The 24,464-nt window shown below is 51.1% G+C and overlaps 8 protein-coding genes and 1 pseudogene across 9 annotated transcripts, besides 1 other annotated feature; 4 read left to right on the top strand and 5 right to left on the bottom strand.

Moving 5' to 3' along the window:
* Window positions 1–983: 983 nt before the first annotated feature.
* NCS57_00328500 (uncharacterized protein) lies at window positions 984–2,117 on the bottom strand (the record flags this gene model as incomplete). The annotated part of the gene is made up of 3 exons (XM_053053290.1): window positions 984–1,531; window positions 1,585–1,640; window positions 1,702–2,117. 3 exons carry the CDS (start codon window positions 2,115–2,117, stop codon window positions 984–986), a joined length of 1,020 nt encoding a protein of 339 aa, XP_052918536.1.
* A 2,600-nt stretch (window positions 2,118–4,717) lies between these two features.
* NCS57_00328600 (Pyruvate decarboxylase) lies at window positions 4,718–6,451 on the top strand (the record flags this gene model as incomplete). The annotated part of the gene is made up of 1 exon (XM_053053291.1): window positions 4,718–6,451. The coding sequence occupies one exon, from the start codon at window positions 4,718–4,720 to the stop codon at window positions 6,449–6,451; it is 1,734 nt and encodes a 577-aa protein (XP_052918537.1).
* Window positions 6,452–7,085: 634 nt separating this feature from the next.
* NCS57_00328700 (AB hydrolase-1 domain-containing protein) lies at window positions 7,086–8,214 on the bottom strand (the record flags this gene model as incomplete). Its single annotated transcript, XM_053053292.1, has 3 exons — window positions 7,086–7,258; window positions 7,615–7,960; window positions 8,035–8,214. The coding sequence occupies 3 exons, from the start codon at window positions 8,212–8,214 to the stop codon at window positions 7,086–7,088; spliced, it is 699 nt and encodes a 232-aa protein (XP_052918538.1).
* Window positions 8,215–9,374: 1,160 nt separating this feature from the next.
* Window positions 9,375–10,214, top strand: NCS57_00328800 (uncharacterized protein; the record flags this gene model as incomplete). The annotated part of the gene is made up of 1 exon (XM_053053293.1): window positions 9,375–10,214. One exon carries the CDS (start codon window positions 9,375–9,377, stop codon window positions 10,212–10,214), a length of 840 nt encoding a protein of 279 aa, XP_052918539.1.
* A 932-nt stretch (window positions 10,215–11,146) lies between these two features.
* Window positions 11,147–13,439, top strand: NCS57_00328900 (annotated as a pseudogene). Its single transcript has 3 exons — window positions 11,147–11,606; window positions 11,663–12,934; window positions 12,991–13,439.
* Window positions 11,147–13,439: a sequence feature.
* Window positions 13,440–13,828: 389 nt separating this feature from the next.
* Window positions 13,829–16,199, bottom strand: NCS57_00329000 (Fungal-trans domain-containing protein; the record flags this gene model as incomplete). The annotated part of the gene is made up of 4 exons (XM_053053294.1): window positions 13,829–15,082; window positions 15,136–15,841; window positions 15,910–15,924; window positions 16,060–16,199. The coding sequence occupies 4 exons, from the start codon at window positions 16,197–16,199 to the stop codon at window positions 13,829–13,831; spliced, it is 2,115 nt and encodes a 704-aa protein (XP_052918540.1).
* A 654-nt stretch (window positions 16,200–16,853) lies between these two features.
* NCS57_00329100 (PKS-ER domain-containing protein) lies at window positions 16,854–18,289 on the top strand (the record flags this gene model as incomplete). Its single annotated transcript, XM_053053295.1, has 7 exons — window positions 16,854–16,938; window positions 16,998–17,052; window positions 17,108–17,254; window positions 17,310–17,871; window positions 17,932–17,960; window positions 18,012–18,104; window positions 18,193–18,289. The coding sequence occupies 7 exons, from the start codon at window positions 16,854–16,856 to the stop codon at window positions 18,287–18,289; spliced, it is 1,068 nt and encodes a 355-aa protein (XP_052918541.1).
* A 458-nt stretch (window positions 18,290–18,747) lies between these two features.
* Window positions 18,748–20,197, bottom strand: NCS57_00329200 (FAD-binding domain protein; the record flags this gene model as incomplete). The annotated part of the gene is made up of 4 exons (XM_053053296.1): window positions 18,748–19,069; window positions 19,117–19,457; window positions 19,508–19,526; window positions 19,626–20,197. 4 exons carry the CDS (start codon window positions 20,195–20,197, stop codon window positions 18,748–18,750), a joined length of 1,254 nt encoding a protein of 417 aa, XP_052918542.1.
* A 1,215-nt stretch (window positions 20,198–21,412) lies between these two features.
* NCS57_00329300 (MFS domain-containing protein) lies at window positions 21,413–23,099 on the bottom strand (the record flags this gene model as incomplete). Its single annotated transcript, XM_053053297.1, has 3 exons — window positions 21,413–21,890; window positions 21,949–22,204; window positions 22,256–23,099. 3 exons carry the CDS (start codon window positions 23,097–23,099, stop codon window positions 21,413–21,415), a joined length of 1,578 nt encoding a protein of 525 aa, XP_052918543.1.
* Between the last annotated feature and the right edge of the window lie 1,365 nt (window positions 23,100–24,464).

The following is a 24,464-nucleotide window of genomic DNA, read 5'->3' on the forward strand; positions in this document are numbered from 1 at the left end:
ACCAACACAAATTCCACCTGGGACTCAACAGCGCGAGCCTGCTGGAGGCCTCTCGGCCGGCAGTGCCTCGATGCTCAGACTGACGCCTCTATCACACATCCCACAGGTGCCATGGCTGTCTCTTCTTATCATAGTCAGACTTCCAACAACACAGATAGCCTTCAGGGTTGAAGATTGCTTCTTATTGGGCATTTGATGTTTTTTGGTGCGTAATTCTGGCTCGGTATCTCTCACCCCCCCGCATCAGACACACTACCTGCAAAGCCAACGCAAACAGCCACTGCGGTTTATGATCACACTGCAGCGGCTGACAGGATCACAGTGGGGACGTGTAAGCTCCTGCAGCCAAGGAGTCTCTTCGGTGAGGAGCTGAATTGACAGTGCTGGTGGAGTGAGAGAGACAATCAACAACCTCCCGCATATAGCAACCTTGCCCGGATGTCATCATCTGGGCGTTTCCAGACCTCCATATGCAGGACAACAGTTTGGGCCTTGCGGTTACCGCCTGGAGTTGTGGTGTGTACTTCATCAAGCATTGTGTTCAAAGTTGATATGTACGAGCCAAAGTTTGCCGAGATGTTACATTCAAGCTCTAATCGACCCGATCCTCGCCGTAACCCTCCTATTGACTTATCCCACTAGCCACAACCCAAACCTTTCCACCTTTACGTCTTATGGAAGAGAGAAGTAAGAGGGTATTAGTTCCTATACTAGGCGGCGGCGGCAATGTTATATATACCCTCGATCTAGCTAACGCTTACTATAGGTTCTTATCCGGGAAATATACTTAGTGAGGACTACCCATAGTCCTAGCCTTCGTTTTAACTGACTATAAAGCCCAAGGCAAAATATTTATAGATATTTAACCCCTTGATCTAATCACCAATCCCTGTAGCCACGACATAGATGGCTTCTCAAGGGCTCGGCTCGTTCCAAAAAGGCATTGGCGGACCTCGTGGGGACCGGTCTCCTATTTTGAATATCTAATCCCATTGAAACCCATTGGATCTATTGGGCTTGGCTTCATATTGGTAGCGCTCTTCTTCTTCATAATACTGCTTGAACCCCACCGCGTCCATGATGTCCTCCGCAGGAAGAGTCTCCATAGCTTTGTTCAACCTAAAAGAGGCCTTCAAACCTTCTAGCGCTTCTCGAACGCCCTTGATCGTTGCAGCAAGCAAGGCGAATGGATATACAACGGCGCTGAACCCCAAGCGCGCCAGGTCCTCGGCAGAGACTTCTTCGGTGTGGCCTCCGGGAATCATGTTGGCCATGCAAGGAAAGTTCAGGTCGCGCATTAAGCGTTTCATCGTAGCACGGTCGGGGATAGCCTCGACGAAGACTGCATCCACGCCGATCTCAATGAAACGTCTGGCTCTTTTAAGCGCTTCGTCGTATCCATGGATCAAGCTGTCCGTTCGACCAAGGATCCAGACGTCCAGCCCTTCGTTCCTGGCATCGACAGCAGCCTGGATCCGTGCATAGGCCTCGTCCTCGGGGACTACGGCTTTTCCTCGAGTATGTCCACAACCTACAACATGTCAGCATTTCTCCCAGTTGGGGGGTTGGGTCTTGGTTGCGCACGCTTAGGCCAGGTTTGGTCCTCGATTATGACTCCAGCAGCACCTGCCAAGGCAAATCTATTCCCAAATATAATCAGCATGTGTCTCGAGTACAGGAAAGAAGTGTGTCATCGCTTACCCTTTTACTGCTCGCTTCACATTCATGGGTCCTCCGTAACCCGTATCACCATCCACCAGGATTGGCACGCTGACATGCCGCGCTACCTCGGAGACTTTCTGAACCATCTCCCCAAAAGCGATGTAGCCTGTGTCAGGCAAGCCCAAGGATGCCGCGACTGTAAATCCAGACATGAACACCATAGGAAACCCGGCCTGCTCGGCCATCCTGGCACTCAGGGCATCATAACTACCTGTCATGGCGACAATCCTGCCGGGGTCTTGCCAGGCGTCCAACATGTTGGTTCGCAGCCTGGAAGCTTGAGGTGAGGGGATGGCGCCTCGTACATTCCGCAGCTCCGTGCCGCCTTCAGTGCCGGCACTCTGGGAACTGAATTGGAATGGGTACCGGTTCGTATTAACAATCGAGCTTGGCATGATGGGAAAATAAACAACAAGGTGTCGGAAAGAACTTGAACTCTCTAGAGATAGGTCCAGTTGCTTCTTCTTGTTCCTTAACAGAGACTCTCTCTGTCTTATACTGTCCAGGCTTACCAGACGGAGGCGGCACCTATGAATTGTCGGCTTACAAGAATATCCGAGATCGGACCACTGCAGGTATGCAAGTACTTCTAGGTGCCTCGTCACTCCCGATTCTCGGAGGCGGATGTGCCACCGTGATGTCTACGGCTGGCCAACTTTGGCGTCATGGCGTCTCCTCCGTAAAGTACTGCCCGTGGCACCCGTGCCCACATTCATCTCCCGTGCCCACTTAACAAGGCCTCCAACCGACAGTCTGCTACCAAATACGACAATTGCAACTCAAACCGGGAGGTCTCCGTACTGCGGAAGCATATCACCGTTTGAACTCCGGGCTGGGTCTTGTTCGGCCTGTATGCGCGGCTTGTTAGCTCCAGCAGCCATGACACCGGTGTCTCTTGCTTACGTATTCTGGTAAAGTAGGAAGCATTCCATCCAGAGGGCTCTTGGCAGCAGCAACTTGGAGAGGGAAGCTTAGTGAAAGGCAAGTGCCGGAAGTGCCAGCGGCCAAGACAAGCCGAATGGTGTAGGTTCGGCATATAAGACATGAATAGAAACTTGGCAAGTATAGTTTCTTGCTGGTAGAGGGGGGGGAGATGTGAATCATCATGGCAGCTTTGTATTTGACAGGTGTATTGTCATATCCAGCTGCGCCATCTTCGGTGGTATTGGTCTCTTCACTGCCAAGGATATTTGCTGCATCGAGAATTGTTTCTTGAGACCCCCAGCGTACACTCTCTATTCTCGTGACAACAAGTTCGTGGGACATGATGTAGGGTGTTGATAAAGCACTTGCCACCGCGGGATATCCCTGGTCTGGCACATAGCTAATGTGGGCGCTGGAATAGTGCGTTACGGTCTGAATGTGCGCTGATTTGGCCTGAACGTCGGGAGGAAGGATATCGCTTGATTTCGGGGAGAATTCGAGATCAATCCTCATTGAGGTTCCTGATGCCTTGAGTTGATCGACTGAAAGCACGAATGCGTCAGGCTGAGTGGCAGAAGCCCTCAAATGTCCAATCTGAGGGGAGAGTAGGGTCTGTCGGATCATTTTACAATCCGTTGAGTTAATTCTTGCATCTCTGAGGCGGGAATAAGGCAGTGGCCGCTCGTGAGATAAAGGGACGACTTTGATCTGGCGCCGCACTGCGGTTGATTTTAGCTTCGACACAACTCGTACCTCAATGGCGTATCCAATCTGCGCTGCATGGGGTGCTTGATCCTTGCCATCCCAAGAACCAAGTGTGGGCGGAAGTTGCAAGTGTTTCTCGTATGCGGTAGCGGAGTAAGGGAACTTGCAGGCAGTGCTCGGTAGATGAACTGGAATGATAAATAACAAGGGTATACTGTAGATCTGCCCAGCTTGAAAAACACCAGACTCAGGAAGAGTACCCATGGGAACTGGCATATCGAGCCGCAAGAAGGGATGCTTTGCCATGCAAAAGTCGTCGCGGGGGACAATGAGGCATGTAAAAGCCGTGCCGGTGAGGGAAATATCGACGGCATCGAAAGCCATGTCACGCTGAGAGGTAATTGTGGCACACCCAGCTATTGTCGAGCCCGAGGTGTATATTGTTGAATCATCGTGCTGCTCGATCCTGACCTCAAGGTGAAGATCCTGCTTGATGAGCGCTCGAATTCGGCGGCCCCAGGATTTGTCTCCTGTTTGGGAAGACATCGAGAACTGTGGCTGACGAAATATTCACGAGTAATATTCCACTACCCCTAGACACTCTGCCTTTATATCTTCTCCTTGGTGGTGCCCAAAAGAGCTCTGTGACCTCGGATCATTCTATGGGAGGGGTTCAGAGCCATGATGTCCCACTCACTCCAGCCGGCCAGATGCCAAGACTGTTGCCGCACGTATTGCCAAGCGTTGCCATTTACCAGCAACTATCCATCACTATACACCATAGAAAGTCAAGGTGTGGGATTGATACGACCCAGGTTATTTGACCTCACTCCTCGTGTCCATATTTTCTGGCATGCTCTTGACTGGCTGTGGCATTAGTCAAGGGAGACATTAAGGACTCATTAATTGGGCCCAGTGAGTGGATAAACCGGCTTGCCCGAGCTAGAACAAGTGGGATAGGGAGCATTTAACAAGGGCTGTGGAGCCATGGGCGGCTCACGAAGTGAAAAGCAGACCACCCGAACTTCGCTCACCTTACGACGATTTGCTGGGACAATTGTGTTGGCCACAAGACTCCTTAGCCGGCCTGAACCTCACTGACCGATACCGGCCGGCATTCAGGGCACAATGCCTTTAGTCAGAAACAGTAAGCCGCGGCAAATGCATGAATCAAATCTTTACAATGTTTTCCGACAGCTTATGACCCTATGCCGTGTCCTGCCGTCCTGTGATATAAACTGCTCTTATTCTTGCTTTATGGACTTGACTGTCGGTTACATTCGCGTCTTGTGTTTCACCTGCATGCCAGTGTCTCGACTTCACCGACAACACACACCAGCCAAGCATAATAACTCCTTCCCTTGACATGATGGCACCCACAGTCCCTTTAGCACGCTACCTGTTTACTCGCCTTCGCCAACAACAGGTCGACTACATATACGGCGTTCCTGGTGACTACCTCCTCCGGGCGCTCGACTATATCCCACACTCGGGTCTACGCTTTGTGGGATGCTGCAACGAGCTCAATGCTGGCTACGCTGCTGATGGACATGCCCGTGTGCTTCGTCATAAACACGCCGGCAAGGGACTCGGCGTTTTGTTCACGACATATGGAGTTGGCGAGCTAAGCGCTGCCAATGCAGTGGCTGGTAGCTATGCAGAACATGTACCGGTAGTCCATTTGGTCGGCACACCCAGCCGCAAAGCCCTGCGAGGAAGTGCGGCCTCCGGCGACGAGAGCAGGAAACACCTGCATATCCATCATACCATGGCAGATGAGAGGGCTAGCGTGTTCCGGGAGATCGCAAGCAAGTTCACTATTGCGCAGTTGAACCTTGCTGATGTCGATACGGCTGATATCCCGGGTCGGGTGGATGGGATATTGAATGAGGCCCTTAGTCAAAGTCGCCCGGTATATATTGAGCTTCCATCCGACATGGCCCAGGTCGAGGTCGACGCTCAAGCTCTGGATACGCCCCTTGACGGAAAGTCGCAGACGTTGATTACAAATGCTCAAGATGTTGACCTCGTCGCGCGCGACCTGCTGCAAAAACTCCAATCAGCAGCGCAGCCCATGGTGCTTGTCGATCGCGCCGATGGAGTGGCGGACATCAGGAAGGAAATCAACGACCTCATCCGTCAGTCAAACGTGCCGGCGCTGGCAATGCCCTCAGGCCTCAGCATGATTGATTCCGACACACCGTCTTACTATGGAGTTCACTCAGGAGATGCGGGAATCATCGATACCATGCCCTTTGTCAAGTCCGCCGATTTGGTCCTGGCTTTTGGCCCCCTGTTCACCGACGCGCAGACTCTAGGCTGGCGAACCGTTCCGGATCGACAGAAGATGATTATCATTGGAAAAAATCACGTCGAAGGTCGTCCAGTCGAGGTACGCGAGGTTCTGCTGGCCATATCGCGACAGCTTGACGGCAAAACCTTGCAAAGTCAGAATACCAATCTGCTTGGCGATTTCCGCAGCACTCGGCCTAAGCCCTTTCAGATGGATAAGCCTATTGACCAGACCAACCTGTACCACTACTTGAAGCAGTTCCTCCGCCCCAATGATCTGGTACTGCTGGGGATTGCGACACCGGTTCTCGGCGGCCGGGACCTCGTGATGCCAAAGGGCGGCCAAGTGATCGCCTCTGGGCTCTGGCTGTCCATCGGGCAGATGCTTCCCGCAACACTGGGCGCGGCCCAGGCTCACAGCGGACGCACGATTCTGCTCGACGGTGATGGCAACTTCCAGGTTACTGGGCAAGAGCTGAGCACAATTATCCACCAACGCCTGGACGTGACAATCTTCATCTTCAACAACGGCGGGTATACCTACGAGCGATACATCCACGGCATGGACGAGTCCTACAACGACATTGCTCCTTGGTCTTACCTCGATGCCCCGGCATTTTTCGGGGCCCCTGCTGACTACCCTGTTCGACTCGATAGAATCAGAACGTGGGGTGGCCTGTCTCGGCTGCTGGAAGACGAAACCTTCCATTCAGGTAGTGGTTTGAAGTTGGTAGATCTGGTTCTCGATAAGTATGATATCCCGGCGACGTTCAAGGAGACCTTTGATCAGGCGGCGGCGCAGCTGTAAGCTGGTCTTGCTTTCGCTCTCTGTGAGAGGGCAGCGACACGATTTTGATGCAGAGGTGATATCACGTCTTTCATATCATCAAGTCTACAAAATATTCTACATTCCACAATTATGTTTTTATGCTCTTATAGCTCTCTTCATAAAAAGCATGTACCTTAAACGAGTGTATACTCTACGTTCCTAGTACTGAGGGTATCTAGTGGGTATCTAGTGCATTCCAGAACTTGCGTCATGATGGGCTCCAAGTCGATCCACGGCCATCTCTTGCGGTTCATCTGGTATCAGCCGGTTCGGCTTGGCCGAGAAAAAGCTGGTGTGGCGGTGGTTACTAGACAATAGCCATGGTGTAGTGGGCGACTGCTTGACTTGGTGATAGCCAGTCCGATCTGCAGCGGAAGACTTCCAGAAGCCAAAGCGAAATCTGACCACAAGCAATGTCTGTTGTCATGTTTAACACCCCAGTCACAAAAGCGTCTTGTCTTTCTACGCCCGCGCCCTAAGCATATACATCCGGTACACCTTCGGTCGTAGGGCGCCGACTACTGGCACTGTCTGTGGGGACGGCCTAGCCGTCCCCACAATTGGTCAAGGAACCTTGATTTATCAGACGGAGTGGCTGCCTCAGGAGCTGACTCTACGCCCCGAGCATCGGATCCCTCGCTCGGTCGGATGCGTTCTGCTCTGCAGGGATCAGGTGGTGGAGAATGCGGCCAGGCTGTGTGCCCTCTTGGTTGAACCCCATGCCAAGGGCCAGGGTCTCGGCAAGCTGTTGGTCCAGAGGTGCATCACGTTTGCCCGCGACCACGGCTATAAGAGTCTAGTTCACTCAACCCAGAGTAACCCAACCCCGACACGTCGGTTGTACGAGGCGGCAGGGTTCAAGATGCTGCATGAGGAGGAAGCCAGGGACTTTGTGCCACTTAACTCCTGAAGCGACTTCTGGAGGCTGAACTTGTGAATTCCGCCATGGGAAACTACGGGAGGTATGTTGTAGGACTATTGCAAGCTAGACGTTCTAGCGGTGGTAGGTTTCTATGCGTAGAACTGTCAAGTCCCTTCTCATCCGGTTTCCTTGGTGCAAACCACCATATACCCAGTGATGTATATTCCTTGTCTCACATTCTCACTTACCACTCTGTAAAAACGCCACCACAGCTTCATACCACGTGTCAGATAACCATTTCGATGAGTGAAGGCAAACTGACCTTTAGTAAAGGCTTCTGGTTGTTCGGATATCACCCAGTGGCCGGCGTCAATATCAGTTAGACTAAAATTGGGGAAGAACTGAGAAATGGGCACAAGATCGTCATCCGTGATGTAGTTGCTCTGAGTGCCGCGTATAAACAGAGCAGGCTTGTCAAACTCGGTCTCGCAGGGGTTGTCGTAAGGAAAGTGCCCCAAGTTCTGCCACGACTGGCCAAGGATATGGAGAGGGATACGAAACCTCAAGGTTCCGTCACTTTCTAGCCGGTCCAAATTACCCAGCAGGAACTGTCTGACCACAGGCGACTGGTGATTGTATTAGCAGAGTTTCGCCGTAACCGCATGGGGAGGACCGCTGGAGGCGCGCCAGATCCGCTTACTTTCTCATGCTCTTCCAAAATCTTGTCCGCTTGTGATCTCCGGGTGACATTGGCGCTCTCAACCTTGTGCATACCTTCGATGTATCCTGCAAAGTTGTCTTCCAAGATGTGGGCGACCGGGGCGTTGTCGACGGCGATCATGTCAGCCAGGAGGTCGCCCGAATGTAGAGCAACGGTCATGGCTGTTTTCGCACCCCTGGTGCTGGTTAGTCACCTATATCGCGGGCTGCTTGTCAGAGATACTTGCATTGAATGGCCGATTAGAGTGGGTTGGCTGAGTCTCTCTTCGTGAATAAAGTCGACTACATCTTCCGCTAATGCAAGGTAGTCATGCCGTATGTGTTGTGGCGACTCGCCGTGGTTCCTTAGGTCCTATCACGACTGTCAGCCAAGTTTTAACGGTAATATGTAAGAAGCGCAACTACCAAAGCATATACATATCTCCCCAGCTCATGGGCCAGAGCTCTGCTCTGATGTTAGCCTCGTCCCGAACGTCGCCACAGGGCAGCACCGTACTTTCCAACGCCCCTGAAGTTAGCTTTGGACCCGAACAGACCATGCAGCAGAAGGATCGGCTTCTCTAGCTCGTGGGTACGTCGTTGTGGTGGCTCGTGGACCTCATAAGCCAAGGGCTTTACTGAGTGCGAGAATGATCTGAGAGAACATGACAACTTTGAGGGGACGGCTTGCTTCGGGAGCACCGTGAGTGCTCGTTGGGAAAGCATGGGCGAAATAGAGCAGGGCGAGGACGAGTGCAAGAAAGCAATAAGTAGAGGACCGGGCCTTTTTTTTCGTTTTTAATTTCTTTTTTCCCCTTTGTGACAAGTATCTTGATCTCTAGGCACCTAGCACAAAACAATGTTGCCGAGGAGTTTTGGCAAGCTCCGAATGGAATAGACCGTAACCGATTTGGCCCCGGGAGGGACCAGCGACTGACACTATCCCCAAGGTAGTAAACCGCGGCCTCTCGAGCATCAATTAAGCGGCGTTCAGACACGGTCCAGGGAAACGAAATCTCCAAATCTGCGGGGCATGGGGTGTTCCCCGTCTTCCTCGTCGGGGCTCGGGTGTACGGGCAAGAATGCTTGCCCCGTCAGCTCAACAGTGTCATTGCCGAAGGCCTCGGGAGGAACAAAAACAGCCCTGTTGAAAACCGGCGGTGACAGTTGACATCTGGTTCAAGTCTCCTGATCATCGACGATCCTTGGCATGACACCCTCGTGAATAGCATTTAAAGGAGGAGCCATTTCATCCTATCAAAGTTCCATCACCTTCAACAATCAACAGTGTCGAATCTGCATCAATCAACTACCAAGCATCTCACCAACACTCACCTCAACATGACTGACACTGAGCCCAACGCCATTCAGGTCTCCAAGGCCGCTGATGGAATCACCACCATCACCATCAATCGACCTAACCGCCGCAACGCCATCGACGGCCCGACCGGCAGAAAGCTGACCACCGCGCTGTTGGACTTTGAGGCCGATCCTTCTCAAAAGGTCTGCGTTTTCTACGGCGCCCACGGCAACTTTTGCGCTGGCTTCGACCTCCATGAGGTTGCCAAGTTCACTCCCGGAGAGCCCGGCTATAAGGGCCCCATCGTCGACGCGAGCCACAAGGTCGAGGGTCGCAATATCGGCCCCATCGGCCCCTCGCGAATGCAGATCAAGAAGCCCATCATCAGCGCTGTGGCTGGCTATGCAGTAGCTGGCGGGCTCGAGCTATCCCTGCTTGGCGATATCCGAGTCGCTGAGGAGGATGCCGTCTTTGGCGTCTTTTGCCGCCGCTGGGGTGTACCCCTGATTGACGGCGGAACCGTGCGCCTTCAGGCTATCGTTGGCCTGGGCCGAGCCTTGGATATGATCCTAACTGGCCGTGGGGTTGCTGCACCTGAGGCTCTTCAGATGGGCCTTGCCAACCGGGTCGTTGGTAAGGGGAAGGCCTTGGAGGAGGCGACCAAGATTGCGAAGCAGCTGCTTGTATTCCCTCAGGCTTGTATGAATGTCGATAGAACCAACTGTTACTACACGGCCTATAACGCCTCTTCTTTTGAGGATGCGCTGAGGAACGAATTCGAGGAAGGAGTCAAGGTTATCACCACTGAGAGTGTCCGCGGCGCAGCGAGATTCAGCGGAGGAGCTGGCCGCCATGGGGCTTTCGACGCCCCTAAGTTGTAAAGCAGATTGGGCCTGTACTGCAACTGTTAGTCTAGCAAGGAACTACCTTCGGGTGGCTGAATGGCAATCACCATCTCAACTCTCAGTTGTCTGGAAATTGTGACATTTGCTGGCATCGTTTCACACTGCAGGTTGACCCCCAAGGATCGCGTCGGGAATGGGTTTTTTTGCCAGATTTTGAAAATAAACATAACAATAATGTATAAACCCTTGCCGTCACTACCTTGTGCACTGCCTCCAGGTCTTCCTTTCATGATAAGTAACAACAAGCTCTTGTTTCCCCCATCTATGGCATCACGCCCTTGCTGTTACATCCAATATCCTCCGAGCTTCAGTAACCGTCCCTAAACTCGTCCACGATAAAATCCCCAGATTCACATGCCATTCATTTGTACAGGTGGCAGCCAAGAGCCTCTGAAATGCGACAATTCCCCATTCTCAACGGTAGCCATTAGGGTTGGTGGGTTTATGCAGCCGGGGGCTCCTCCTATGCTGTCCCCATCAGGAAATCCGAGGAACATGGAGAAAGCATCTGACGGGTTCTTCCCAAGGTTACGCTACTCCTCCGGTTCGACGAGTGTGTCGGAGGGTAGACGGCGGTGAAGGTGAACAGCTCCTGAAGCCCGAGGTATTCGGATCGCAATGGAAGACCCCAGATCGACAGCCAACGAGGGCCATACTGGGGTAGTCTGCGCTACCGAGGAAGCATTGTGTCAAGTGATGATAGATTCCTCGCTGCCATGAATCCCCAGAACCCTGGGTCTGGCCTCCAGTCATGCAACCCATCCACCCACAGCCAAGGGCCGAGGATATGTGTCATCTCCTGAACGTCCACTAACAAACCTTGCGTCTAATTGTATAAAAGCATGTCATAGAAAAGATTGCCAACGTCCCAGTGCTCAATCGACATACCTCTTCTTCATCATTCATAGCTCACTCCAACCACCATTCTCGATCCACACAATCGAGCAAACAGTTACGGGGGAGCCATTACCATGTCCAACTCAAGCACCGCTAGAGTCCACGTCCAGGACGAAGTACTCCGGCAAAGCTTGGAGAACCCCGAGGATTTCTGGCGCCACCAAGCCGAGCAGCTCTACTGGCATAAACCGTTCTCGTCCGCACTCAAGCTAAGACAGAAAACATTGCAAAGCGGCATCGTCCACGATAGCTGGGAGTGGTTCCCGGATGGAGAGATATCGACTTGCTACAACTGCCTCGACCGTCACGTCCTTGGGGGCAATGGAGATGCAATCGCCTTGTATTTCGACAGCCCCGTCACCGGCGCCAAGCAATCCTATACATATCGTCAGCTCCTGGACGAGGTGGAGCTCTTTGCAGGATGTTTGCGAGAAGAGGGTATCAAGAAGGGCGACATTGTCATGATCTACAGTAAGCCATACCCTTACCATGATGCGTCATGCTGGCGTTACTAACAGTGAAACTAGTGCCTATGATCCCGGCTGCTATTGTCGCCATCTTTGCCATTGGTCGGCTGGGAGCCGTTCACTCCGTTGTCTTTGGTGGGTTCGCTCCCAACGCCCTCGCTCAGAGGATAGATTCCTGCAAGCCCATTGCGTTGATAACTGCGTCTTGCGGTATCAATGGCAACAAGCCCCCAATCGCCTACCGACCCCTCGTGGAGAAGGCATACTCTCTCTCCTCATCACCACCTGAGAAAACCTTCATATGGCAGCGAGAGCAGCTAAGCTGGGGCCCCGTCGATCACCATATCGGCCATTTGGACATGGAGGATGCCGTTGCCGACGCCCGGGCTCGTAATCTCCGAGCTGGATGCGTCCCTGTTAAGAGTACCGACCCCATCTACATCATCCACACCTCAGGAACCACCGGGGCTCCAAAAGGCGTTTTGCGTGATGCAGGCGGCCATGCAGTTGGCCTTCATCTATCCATCAGCTATCTCTTTAATATCCATGGCCCTGGTTGCGTAACATTTGCTGCGTCCGATATTGGCTGGATCCTTGGGCATTCGTACATTATTTACGGGCCATTATTAACAGGAGCGGCTACCGTCTTATATGAAGGGAAGCCTATTGGAACTCCAGACGCCTCAGCCTTCTGGCGTATCGTTGAGCAATATAAGGTCAACACTATGTTCACGGCGCCGTCAGCTCTGCGCGCTATTAAAACCGTCGACCCAGAGAATAAATATTTTATGTCCTTTGGTAAGAAAGGCGGTCTCAAAAGTCTCAAGGCTATGTTCCTTGCCGGAGAACGTTCAGAACCCCCTTTGGTCGATCTATACCAACGCCTCCTCGGCCAATATGGTGCCTTCAACGCACACGTTATCGACAATTGGTGGTCAACTGAGGTAGGATCTCCAATCACAGGACGAGCTCTTGTTCCGCATACTGGCCAGCATCGACAAACCGATGTTCGTGGCCATCCGCCTCCACACCTCAAACCCGGCAGTGCTGGAAAGGCTATGCCTGGGTTTGACGTGCGGATTGTTGATGACCATGGAAATGAGGTTGAGAAAGGCGCGATGGGAAATATCGTGCTAGGTATGCCCCTAGCACCGACCGGGTTTCGAACCTTGTGGCAAGACGAGAGCCGATTTTGGGATGGGTATCTGAAGAGGTTTGCGGGACGCTGGCTTGATACGGGTGATGCCGGTTATATCGACCATGAAGGCTTTGTCTATGTCATGAGCCGCAGCGATGATGTGTTGAACGTAAGCGCGCATCGTTTATCAAGCGGTAATTTTCCGTCCTACCCCCAGTACAAGCACTCACTGATGCTAACTGCCTTGTAGGCGCAATTGAACAGGCAATTACTTCGCACCCCCAGGTTGCTGAGGCCTGCGTCGTGGGAATCCCTGACTCTCTCAAAGGCGAGCTGCCATTCGCCCTGGTCACACTGTCCGTCCCAAATCACCCTAAGTCGGCCGTACCAGACCCCAAGATCTTGTCTGAAATCCGCGGCCTAGTTCGTCAGCAGGTTGGGGCCATTGCTTCACTCGGCGGCGTGATCCAGGGAAGCGGTATCATCCCGAAGACACGATCCGGAAAGACTATGAGGCGTGTGGTACGGGCACTGATCGAGAACGCCGTCCATGGCGAACCTGATAAGGAAATTACTATTCCCAGTACCCTTGAGGACCCCTCTGTCATTGACGCTGCGCGGGCACAGATTCGTGGGTACTTTGCCAAGGAAAGGACAAAACATAAAGCGGTCGAGGGGATGGTCAAGGCTCGTCTGTAGATGAAACGGGTCAAAGCAGATTGAGGACTCTTTGCGGATGGCACTTCATAGACTCTCACCCTATAACGATAGAGAAACTCAAGACTTGTGCGTAAATTGTTTCTGTCTCTAGGGCTTGCCTATTGTAGAATTGGCGACGAGTTTTTGGTTCATTGCGGCATCGTCTGCATTTAGCTAAGAGCCATGATAACGAACGTTGTATAGATACGTAGACGTTGGGCTGGTGTAGACGGCTGCGCATGCAGCTTCGCTCACCAAACTAGACATGGCACATGCGTCAATGCTCATGATCCGTATTTGGTGGAAACGTGTTTCTGGTTCTCAGCTGTTACAGTAAAACTAAATAGCAGCGCAATATGACTAAACATAAATGGAAAAGCTGCTCTCGGCTAGACACACTCGACATTCTCACTATCGAAACCCTCCAGAAAGCGCTCAAAGGGTAACAGGCCCAACGAGTTCGGTATTGCAACTCCACTTTCGATACAGTCAGGTACCACAAACTGTTCACCTACCGGAGAAACGCCAAGAGTGCCATCCCATGCCGAAGCCTGGCCGAAGTCCCACGAGGCGACAGGATTAGAGCTTCGGTCATTCTGGTCTAAGCCCAAGACGGAGAACTCGGTGGCAACCTGGGCGAAGTCGGCAGCGCAGTATATCTCCTTGACGGATTCAATGACTCGGAGGCAGCGCTGGTAGTTCTCGTTGGCATTCAAGATATCCGCTACAAACTCGCCTCGGATCTCCTTCAGGTGGACTGAGATGGCCGAGATGGTTGTGCTCAACACCGTCATGGGGAGAAAGCGATCGAGACCAAGATCTTGGATGTTGCTGGTTATTTTCGAAATGCGCTTGGCCGAGTGCTGGACAAATGTCTTGGATAGCTCCATCTCGCAGGGGGTTACTCCTGCATTGTAGATTCTTGACCGGTGGAGGTCAAGAACTCCAGCATGGTAGACCATGTGCAGCACTGCGCGATTCAACTCCATGTTGGCACTTCCATCGGCGTGGATGTCACCAGCCAAGATGGGCTGGTACTTGTCGCCGTGGCATAGCGTGTCGTACCACTCCAAAAGGTCCCGTTGACATGCAGCAAAGGATCGGTCATCCAATGGAAGCGTGGGATCTATCGAGGATAGCGTCGTGAAGCCGTCAGGCTGTTGGGGCAAGGGAGCTGCACCGGTGTATCTCAAGCATCTGCAAAGGCTGGCCTGCGCAATACAGAGCCTTGCCAGAGTCGTCCGCCTGTTTTCATTGCCAAAGTAGGAACACACCCTTTGGAGTCGCGCCATGTTCTTACCAAGCGAGTCCTCGGATCTAAAGTCTGAGATTTCAAGCATCGGGACATTGAAATACTCGTCCCGTATCCTGGGGGTTCGTTTCATGCCAAACGAGGTCAATCTATCCCGGATGAAACACGACCACCAGATGCGGCGACGGAGCTTCAGGACACCAGGTGGCATGGTAGATTTGCCAAGTTCGGGGTCCACGTTCAGGGAATGTCTAAAAACCTGTGACACGGCGATATCCATCCAGTACCACGTATTCTTGTTGCCATCAGCGCCGCCGCACCAGAACGTCATGAGTAGGAGCGATGGAATGATAGCGAGGCCGTCTGACTCGATATCGAAATCGTAGAGTATCTGGCAGTCTCGTCAGCATTTGGGCTGGAAGTTCTCTTTTTCAGTTCACATACCCGGGCTCTATGATAAAAGGCCTTGAGTGCCTCCTTTCGTGACTTGAAGCCTGCCTTCTTGAGGACACTCAACTCGACGTATGCGGAACCAGCAAACATGATAGCTTGGAAGAAGAGCAAGCTGGCTTGTGATTGCGTGTCGTTTCCCTCAGTAATGGATTGGATAAAGTCCTCCACGTTGATGAGCGGCAGCAGTGGATGCACGTGTTCAAGATAAGCCCGGATTAATGCGTCTTGTTGGTCGGTATCAGGAATTGTTAGAGCCCCTTTCGACCGCAGGAAGACTAGATCGTCAGGTGCTATGATGGGTGTTGGAGGCTTGATGAATCGCGGCAGGGATTGATACCATAACGATTGAATATCGGAGGCAGCTTGGACTTGTGGGGGTTCGCTAGTTGCTTGGGAGAGAGAGGTGGATGATAGTGGTAACGTATCAGTCGGGTCGAGCGGTAAGGAAGACGCATCCGGTTCCAGCATCAGGACTTCGAGTTGAGATTGAGACGTTTCCAAGTCGGTCTGGAAAAGACATGGTTCTAGGTTTGCCTGAGTTGAAACGCTATTCTGACCCGAGGATTTATAGGCATCGCTCGAGGCTTGAGGCAGCTCGGATTCGGCCGATCCAGCTTGTGATTGCGCAGGGCTTGTGGAAGCACGACTAGCCCTCTGCTGCCGTCGCTCCTGTCGAGCGCGTTTCGAATTCTCTCGCCTATCGGGTGGTTAGTGAGGTGGTGGGGAGACACAATGGGAGGGTCTCTGGAGGCATAGCTCACTCACATGTCCGCGCGGCGACTATAGATAACACAGTCATTGCAACTCCATTGGCAATTCCCGCACGGGTACTGCTGGGTCACATCACACCTAACCTTCCGGGTCCTGCAGGCAAGACAGGCTCGAGGAGCCCGCCGTCGGATCGGCCTTAGCGACTGTACTTGGGGGCGTAGGAAGGTGGCAGGTCGAGGGTTAGGAGACCGGCCGGTAGCCTTGGTAGATCCCTCGCCGGCTGTCTGGTTTGTCTCGGTGGCCTGCAGGCTGCTAGCATTCGCGTTCTCGTCCGATAGTGCCATACCGTAATCCGCTGGCGACCATGGTTTTCAGTAGGCAGATTTTGACCGAGGTCAAGGTCTTAAAAACAGTAACCCAAGGTTCACCAGAGCTACTTGTATGCCGACCAGACAGGCAGATTGAAAGCCATTTCTCCGCTTCCGAGACTGCGCGAACGGGTCAAGACGGGGAAGCTACAAGTACAGAGCACTTGGGTTCTGGACAAAAACTATTGGGCTGTAGCAACAGGCGAGAGTACTGTGTACTTGACTAGGCGGGGAACCTGGAGGCTGCCGTGAGTGGGCACGGCACAGCACGGACAGGGGGGCCATGGCCAAGATTGGGGTGGGTGCATCATCAATCTCCGCGGCTTACCTAGAGCAGCTAGAGCCGATCAATGGCTGGACTTCAGCGCTGACAAGCCTTGCATGGCTTGTGAGATTGGGTAGTGTGCCTGGCAGGCATCTGAGCATGCTATTCAGAAAACAAATCGTCCACTTAGTATCCCAACGGCCATGCCCTCATATTACCTCGGCGTTTTCTTCGAGGCCCGTACGTGATTCAACTATTTATATACCTCTTTCAGCTTCATCCTTCTTTTCGGATTCTGTCAAATGCCATCGACCATTGTATCCCGATAGCCACTGCTGATCTAGTCAACGGATCAAAATATCACTATGGGTCAGCAAAAACGAACTATGAAGGCCGTCGTCTTTGACGGTCCTTTCAAGGTTTCTCTGCAGGACCGTCCAGTTCCCCAGCGTATGGTATCCCCAATCAAGAGCATCTCTCTTTTTTACTCTCATGTTGATGCATTATAGTCGAGCATGATCAGGACGTCATCATCAAAGTCGGTGCCACCGCGCTATGCGGCTCGTGAGTGGCATTTCTTGTCAACAGTCCGACGGCTTGTCTGACCTCGCCACTGCAGGGAGCTGCACGTCTACCGTGGACATCAGAAGTCGGGCACTGGCTTCATCATGGGGCACGAGTTCACCGGTACAGTCGTCGAAGTTGGCCCAACTGTCAAGTCTGTGCAAGTTGGTGATCAAGTTGTCGTGCCTTTCACCGTCTCTTGGTAAGTGGTTCACGTTGCTACTCAATTCTTTATCCGGCTGACCGACTCTCCCCAGCGGAAAGTGCTACTACTGCCAGAACCATGCAACATCTCGCTGCAAAGAAAGTCAGCTTTTCGGCTCAGCTAGTCTGGATGGGGGGCAGGCTGAGTTTGTCCGAGTCCCTCACGCGGACGGGACAGTCGTAAAAGCTCCTTCTACTGTTCCCGAACAGGCCCTAGTTCTGATGGCTGATATTTTTCCTACCGGTTATTTCGGAGTAAGAAGCGCCATCGATATGCTTCCTACTCCGGACTTCCACGAGTTGACGGTTCTAGTAATCGGATGCGGACCTGTTGGGCTATGTGCCATTGCCGCCGCAGCTCATTACCGACCACGCCACCTGTTTGCGATAGACAGCGTGAGCAGTCGGCTTGAGCAGGCCCAGAGACTGGGCGCAAAGCCCTTGAACTTTTTAACAGACAAGGAAGGCATGCATGCTCGAGTCAAGGAGGCCACCGAGGGTCGTGGGGCTGACGTAGCCATCGAGGTTGTTGGCCTGTCCCCCGCCTTGCGGACTGCTTTTGATCTCATCCGCCCTTTCGGCATCATAAGCAGCATAGGTGTGCATAATGCCGAGGTTTGTATCCAATGCTCTGGAAGTCGAAGAGAGCACACGGTCTGACTCTATTATTACCAGATACCATGGACGGGCAATGAAGCGTACAAGTATGTATGCATTATGTGACTGCCTGAGCTCGAATGTTGATTTCCGAGCAGTAAGAACGTTCGTCTCCAGATGGGGCGCTGTCCCGTACGCAGCATTTTCCCGGAGGCGCTCACGCTTCTCGAGAAGAAGCACCATCTTCTAGCGTAAGTCATGGTTTCTACCACGCCCACCCTAAAGCGGGATCGCTATTCTGCTCCCCCAAGATTTGAGTTTCTGGGCTGACGACTCTAGATTCATGCTTGGGAATGTCCTGCCACTTTCTGAGGCTGTGATTGGTTACGACGACTTCGAGCAGGCCAAGGTGCACAAGATTATTTTCAAGCCCTAGTCTGCCCTTGATGCCCGCCCCTATCACCCCGAGACCACCAGATCCGGTACTAGTCTAGCCACGGTCTAATTCTCCGAGAACGAATTCACACACCAAAGGTACGGACACGGGCAATCGGCTGTTCAACACTACGCATCTAGCTTGACCATGGACCTGCTGCATAAGGGGCTTGGGGGCATTGTCGTGTGCTATATATCTTATGAAACATGCTTTGTTTGGAGATGTGCATTTACCTGCATAATTGACTTGGTTGCATAAGTGTTGGCTTTAATTCAAGAACAAAACGGGCAAAACTACAAAGATTCTATCGGGAGTACTGATAGAACCTGGCAAAGTTCTAGCCGAGGGCAGGTTGCCAAACTCTGACGTGACGAAAGCTCAGGCTCACCGGCAAGACCTTTGTGAGGACGATGTAGCGAGCATGCGCCAGGCCTCGGCGATATAGCAGGCCGTCACAGTTAAATTGCCTCCCAGTCTCCGTTGTACTTCAGGCTGTCATAGTGAATACCAGCCTTGTCCTTCTTGACTTCGTCGTCCATGGTCCAGGTTTCGAACTTATGCCCGGGCGGCAGATTGGTGTTTGTCCACTCGGCACCCGACTCAATGGCATTGACGACGCCACGGAAGTTTGCACGAGCATAATGCTCAGGGTTGTGCGCCCAGAGCCACTTGCCAGTCCAAAATGGGGCTCTTTCCTCCTTATTGACATCTCTCATGTCCCGATGGACGAATCGCCCGTTGACAAATCCGACACGTTGCATCAAGGCAACGCGTTGATAGCTATCCCAGTCAGTGGATATCCTGTCCAAATGGCTACTATGACTTACCGGAGCTTTTCGTGAGCCTTGACCGCCTTGGAGATACCCTCCTTGCGTCCCAGTCTCAGACATTCGGCCAGAGAAAGGCCGTCTTCGATAGCCATGACAGCACCATTGCCGGACGAGGGGATGAAGCTGTGGGAGGCATCGCCAATCTGGATGATGCGGCCTTGCTTAGAGGACCAGCAGGGCTGCGGGTTCCTCCAGCACAGTTTCCAATCGATGAGCGTTCCCTCAGGTACATTCTTCATGCATTCCAAATCCAAGGGATCCCAGTCAGCGTCCATCTTGGCAGCGATTTCCTCTCTGGAAATGGTAGTTGACCAATTCTCATCAGCCGACCCATCATCCTGTCATGTCAGAGTAGAGTCCATCAAATTCTTATCGCCAGGGAGCTTACCGGTCGCATCCATCCTATACTGACTCTGTTGTGAGCCAGCGTCATGACCATATTGCATTCCAGGTCTATGTTGAAAATTAGCAAATGGTCGAATCATTCCGCACTATTTCTTACTTACCCAGTGTACAAACACGTGAAGGGGTGTTGTCCCGCCTTGGGCAGGGCTTGCTTGATAATCGGGTTGTCCTGAATCAGAGAAACCGGATACATGCCCCGAACAATGGCATAGCCGCTGGGAACCGCACGAGTTGGCTGGCCAATCGTCATAGCATGAGACTTGGTGCTGAGCCCATCGGCGGCGATGACAACATCTCCCATGATGCGTTCCCCGCCCTGGGTTACGACAGTTGCGTTCTCCGAGGTCTCTTCGTAGCTTGCCACCCCCGTTTCGAAGCGAATATCGATGCCGAGTCTCTTGACTTGGCCGTAGAACATATCGGAAAGGTCTGCACGAGATATGAAGCCTCCAACCCGGAGTGGGAGAGCAGCGTGTTCCGCAATGCCCTCGCGATTCCACTCCATCCCAATGGGACCTGAAACAAGCTCGCCGTCCTTTGCATAGTAATATGCGCCAATGTCATACTGCTTCTCATTGTATTCCTTCAGCATCGATGGATAGTCGCGGATTGTAACCATTGACGAGGGCCCAAGACAAACGATGTCCCCTGTTAAGTGATTAGCGAGCTTCATAAGATGGAGCAGGTTCTAATACCTAGGGATGAACCATTGGTCTTTTCGAGCACGACAACTTCATGCCCCTTTCTCCAGCACTCAAGGGCCGCAAAGGTACCACTGATGCCGCCGCCAGCGATGACGACCCGAATTCCAGATTCAGGGTATCGAATGACACCATCAACGATCTAGTTGGGCGAAGGGGCCTTGTATTCAGACATAGCTTTTTGGGACGATGAGACTGTTGTGATAGATGGACGAGTTTGTGTTTGACGAGAAGATGTGTTTTGTTAGAGTTTTTTTTCTTTTTCATTGAGGAAGAGAAAGAGCTCTTATTCCTATTTAAACACTTTACCTTCTTCAAGGAACGACATATCACGGAAGTAACGGGCCATTTTAGAGTCCGTATAGACTATGGGTGAAATGGTTACTTGACCCGGCTGACAAAGCGGCGAATAATTGCGGTCTCCGTGCCATAAGGTTTAGATACAAGCATTGCGCGGCACTTGGTGATACCACCAAGGTTACAGGAGAACTGGATGCCATGCTGTGCAAGCGATGATCCCCTTCCATAATACGTTGCTGGGAATTTATTGATCCAGTGCAGTACTCGGATTTTTATTAGTTTGCCCCGTAGTGCATAAAACTAGCAGGGGTTATCGCATAAGCCGCCAGTTCCTAGCACCATCCAGTTTGATTTAAGCGCCCAATCTTGTCTGTCGCCTGTTCCCTTCTTATTGCTGGCTCCCTGCCAGCCCTCGCCCTTCACATACTCGTAGAGCTTCCCGTGCCTCTGCCCCCTCTTCCCCACTAAGTGATTCTCTGTACCTTCCTTAGATCCAGCAGAGGGTCTTGCGGGCGTGGTGCTGGGGCGAGTACCTGGAATACCAGGGGCAAGCTCAGTTACTCACCGAGCCGGGGCTCAGCATCGAGCAACAGACGACCGCCCCCCCAACCATGTTTAGGATGAACGTGTGGTTTACAAAGCACGAATTCATTCAGAGCTATGTTCGCGTTTAACCCGATCACAAGCTCCAGCTTTTCCTTGACTTAAGCGCCACAGCTCGTCCCATCTTGGTCGCATCTTCAAGTCCTGGTGCTTTATAAGTCAAATTCCTCCAGTAGAATCTTCCGCCTTATGTCGCAGCCTTTGTCCCTTGAGAACCAGCTCTCCCGCCTGAAGGCTCAAGACCTCGCAAATTCCTTCGGCAGAGCCTGTATTGCCTCGCCCACTTATTCATCGCGGTGACCAAGCATGTCGGTTGCTGGTCGTTCATCTTTTGCGGCAAGACCCCTGTCCCTGATAAACATGGAGCCCAAGAAGCACAGCCCAATGAGTGGTACTTGCAAGATGAACACCATATGACTGCCTACCATGTACGCATCCATCACTGACGGTGGAATTCCGCCCTTGAGATCAGGCAAGGAGTATGTGGACTCAGCCAAGTAGGAGTACTCCGCCGGGAGCGTTACTCGAAGCCGTGCTTGCAAGACCGCCGCCGAAACGGCGAGACCACATGCGCCGCCGGCGCAGCGATTAAAGTTACGACTTGATATGATGATGGCCCGCCTAGCCTTGGTAGAATGAGCCTGCATGGCAACGAGGGTCGGCTGAAACACGCAGCCCACGCCAACTCCGATGATGAGAAGGCCTAAGATTATTATACCCGCACTTATATGCCTGTCATAAAGCAAAGCCAGCCCAGCACCACTGCACATCTAATTGTCAACGGTTACATCCTGGTACCGGACACGTCAGGGTAACTTACAGGGTCCATATGCCGAAGCCGAAACGGATAACGACTGCGTAGAGTTTGAACCGAGTGATCCAAAGGCCTGAGAGAGTGGACATGACTGCTTGGATGCCGACCAGAGGAACGAAGACGGCGGCGGATTTGATCAGGGTAAATCTGCGAGCGTTCTGGAGGTAGATAGGGATGTAATATATCATGGACTGATATACAAAGCCAAGGAGGAAGCTCTGAGCCAGGAGCAGGACGATGGTAGGATTGCGGTATACAGTTACTGCGTGCATTGGTTAGTAAGTCTCTTCGGAAGGATGAGGTTACAACAGACCAGGAATCATTGGGAGGTCGGCAACCTTCCACTCTACAATCACAAATAGAAACATTGATACAAGGCCTATGGCAAGCATAGAGATCACCATGGGTGAGTCCCAAGGAAAGTAGGCGCCGCCGCCCGAGATAGGAATGAGTAGGAAGATTGTGCCGGTCGATAAGGTCAACGTGCCCAAATAATCAATCTTCTTGACACCCTCCTTGAATGTCGTTTCAGGAACCCTGGATGGCAGATAGAGGTACGCCAGCAATGCGGTCAATACGCCAATAGGCGCCAGCGTCCAAAAGAACCATCTCCAGGTAGCCCTTGAGATGAACGCTGCGGCAAGAAAGGGTCCTATGACGCTCCCCAGGCCAACCATGCTCCCTATGATGCCTTGATACTTGCCCCTTTGATCCAATGTCACCACATCCGAGATGATAATATTGATAAGATTGGTGATTCCGCCGATGCCGATGCCCGCCAGGCCGCGGAAAACGTAAAACATAGCTGGGCCACTGCTGAAGCCACAAACAAGCTGGGCGATAGCGAGAAGTAGTAGAGCCGTGATGAAGATAGACTTCCGGCCGAATATATCTGACAACCGGCCATATAGCATCTGGAAGGCAGTATTGGCAAGGAGAGAGGAAGTGCCAGCCCAGGATATGGTGTCCCGGGCATCGAGGTCGGCAGCAACGGTGGGCAAAGCTATTGGTATGCCATTTTGGTCGATGAAAGAGAGCAGAGCGGCTAGGGATACGATCCCCAAGCAGGAGATGAGCTGTCGCTTGGGGAGAATGTTGATTTGGTCGTGGAGTTGTTTTTCTGCCTCGGTGAGGGTGTCGGAGTGTTGGCGAGGCATGGCTACAGCAATAGATCAAGACTTGAGATTCAGAGTAGCAAGGTTATTAATGTGAAGTATATATAGCTTGTCCTAAAATAAGAGGTGCCTAGGTTAGTAAGTATATTTTGTAAGAACAGCCGGCGAGAGAGGGGTATCGCCACTTAAATCAAGGAGTCACTTTTCCCAGGCCTGAGGTGACTGTGGCTAGCCTTATTAGAACCGGCTTACCGCATCATTATCGTAACCGGTCGGAGATCGAAGGGATTCCCTGAGACGTTAACTGCCAAGCTAATGCAAACTTGAGATAGACCGGGGCAGGTCTCTAAATTTCGGTAATGACACCTGGGAATGAGGAAAATCCCCGTACCCTCGGCTGGAGCCGGTGGGCACGGGTCGGTCCGTGAAAAATGGGGCATGACGTGAAAAGAAAGATTTGATTGTATGCTATACTCTATAGAGTTAGTTAAATATAAAAGAGGTAATAAAGTGTCACGACTATGGCATGGGCCAGGCGGGAAAGCCCGGTAGAGACGGCCTAACTAAGAAAGGGACTAAATAGACTAAACCTAGCTTATACTAGTTCTAGGACTAAATAATAAAAGGATTAGGCCTACCCTAGACTGAGCTTAAAAACTACTAATATAAGATTTAATTATAATATATATAATAAGTAAGTGAAATAGATAAGTAAGTAAAATAGTAAACTATATATTTAAAAATCATAAATCTTAAATTTCTAAAAATAGCTATAAAATAGCTGTAGGTCTAAAAAGAGTATTTTTATAAATTTAACTAAAAAGGTTATATAAGTATAATTTTTCTAGATTTTTAAAAAATCTTATTAATATTTAAATAAAAAAAACTTAAAGAAAATAATATAAATAAGGAAATTTTAATTAACTTATTAATAAACTTTTTTAAAAATCTAAGAAAATTACTAAGTTATTAAAGATTTTTAATATATCTTATTTTATATTTTTAGCTTATAAGGACTTTAATTAAATTATATAAAGTTTTTTAAAATATTATTAAATTTAGGTAAGATTTATACTATTACGCGGCTTTATATAAGCTCGCAAAATAATAGGTTTATATGCCCTGGCCCTTTTAGCTAGGGGATATAAAAGAATCTTTTATATTTTACTATTAATATTATTATCTTAATTTTAGTAAGCTTTAATATAATATAACTATTTAGCCTACCTAGCTTTATATAACCTAAGAAGTTATAATTATAATATATACTATAAGGTATTTTATTTTACTTACTTAATTATTTTACTTACTTATTATATATATTATATAATATAAATATATAATAGGTATAATAATTACCTAAGTATAATACTTATATTATAATAATTATAAGATTCTTAAGAGGTA

This window comes from Fusarium keratoplasticum, chromosome 2 (assembly GCF_025433545.1).
Source record: "Fusarium keratoplasticum isolate Fu6.1 chromosome 2, whole genome shotgun sequence".
Taxonomy (NCBI): Eukaryota; Fungi; Ascomycota; class Sordariomycetes; order Hypocreales; family Nectriaceae; genus Fusarium; species Fusarium keratoplasticum.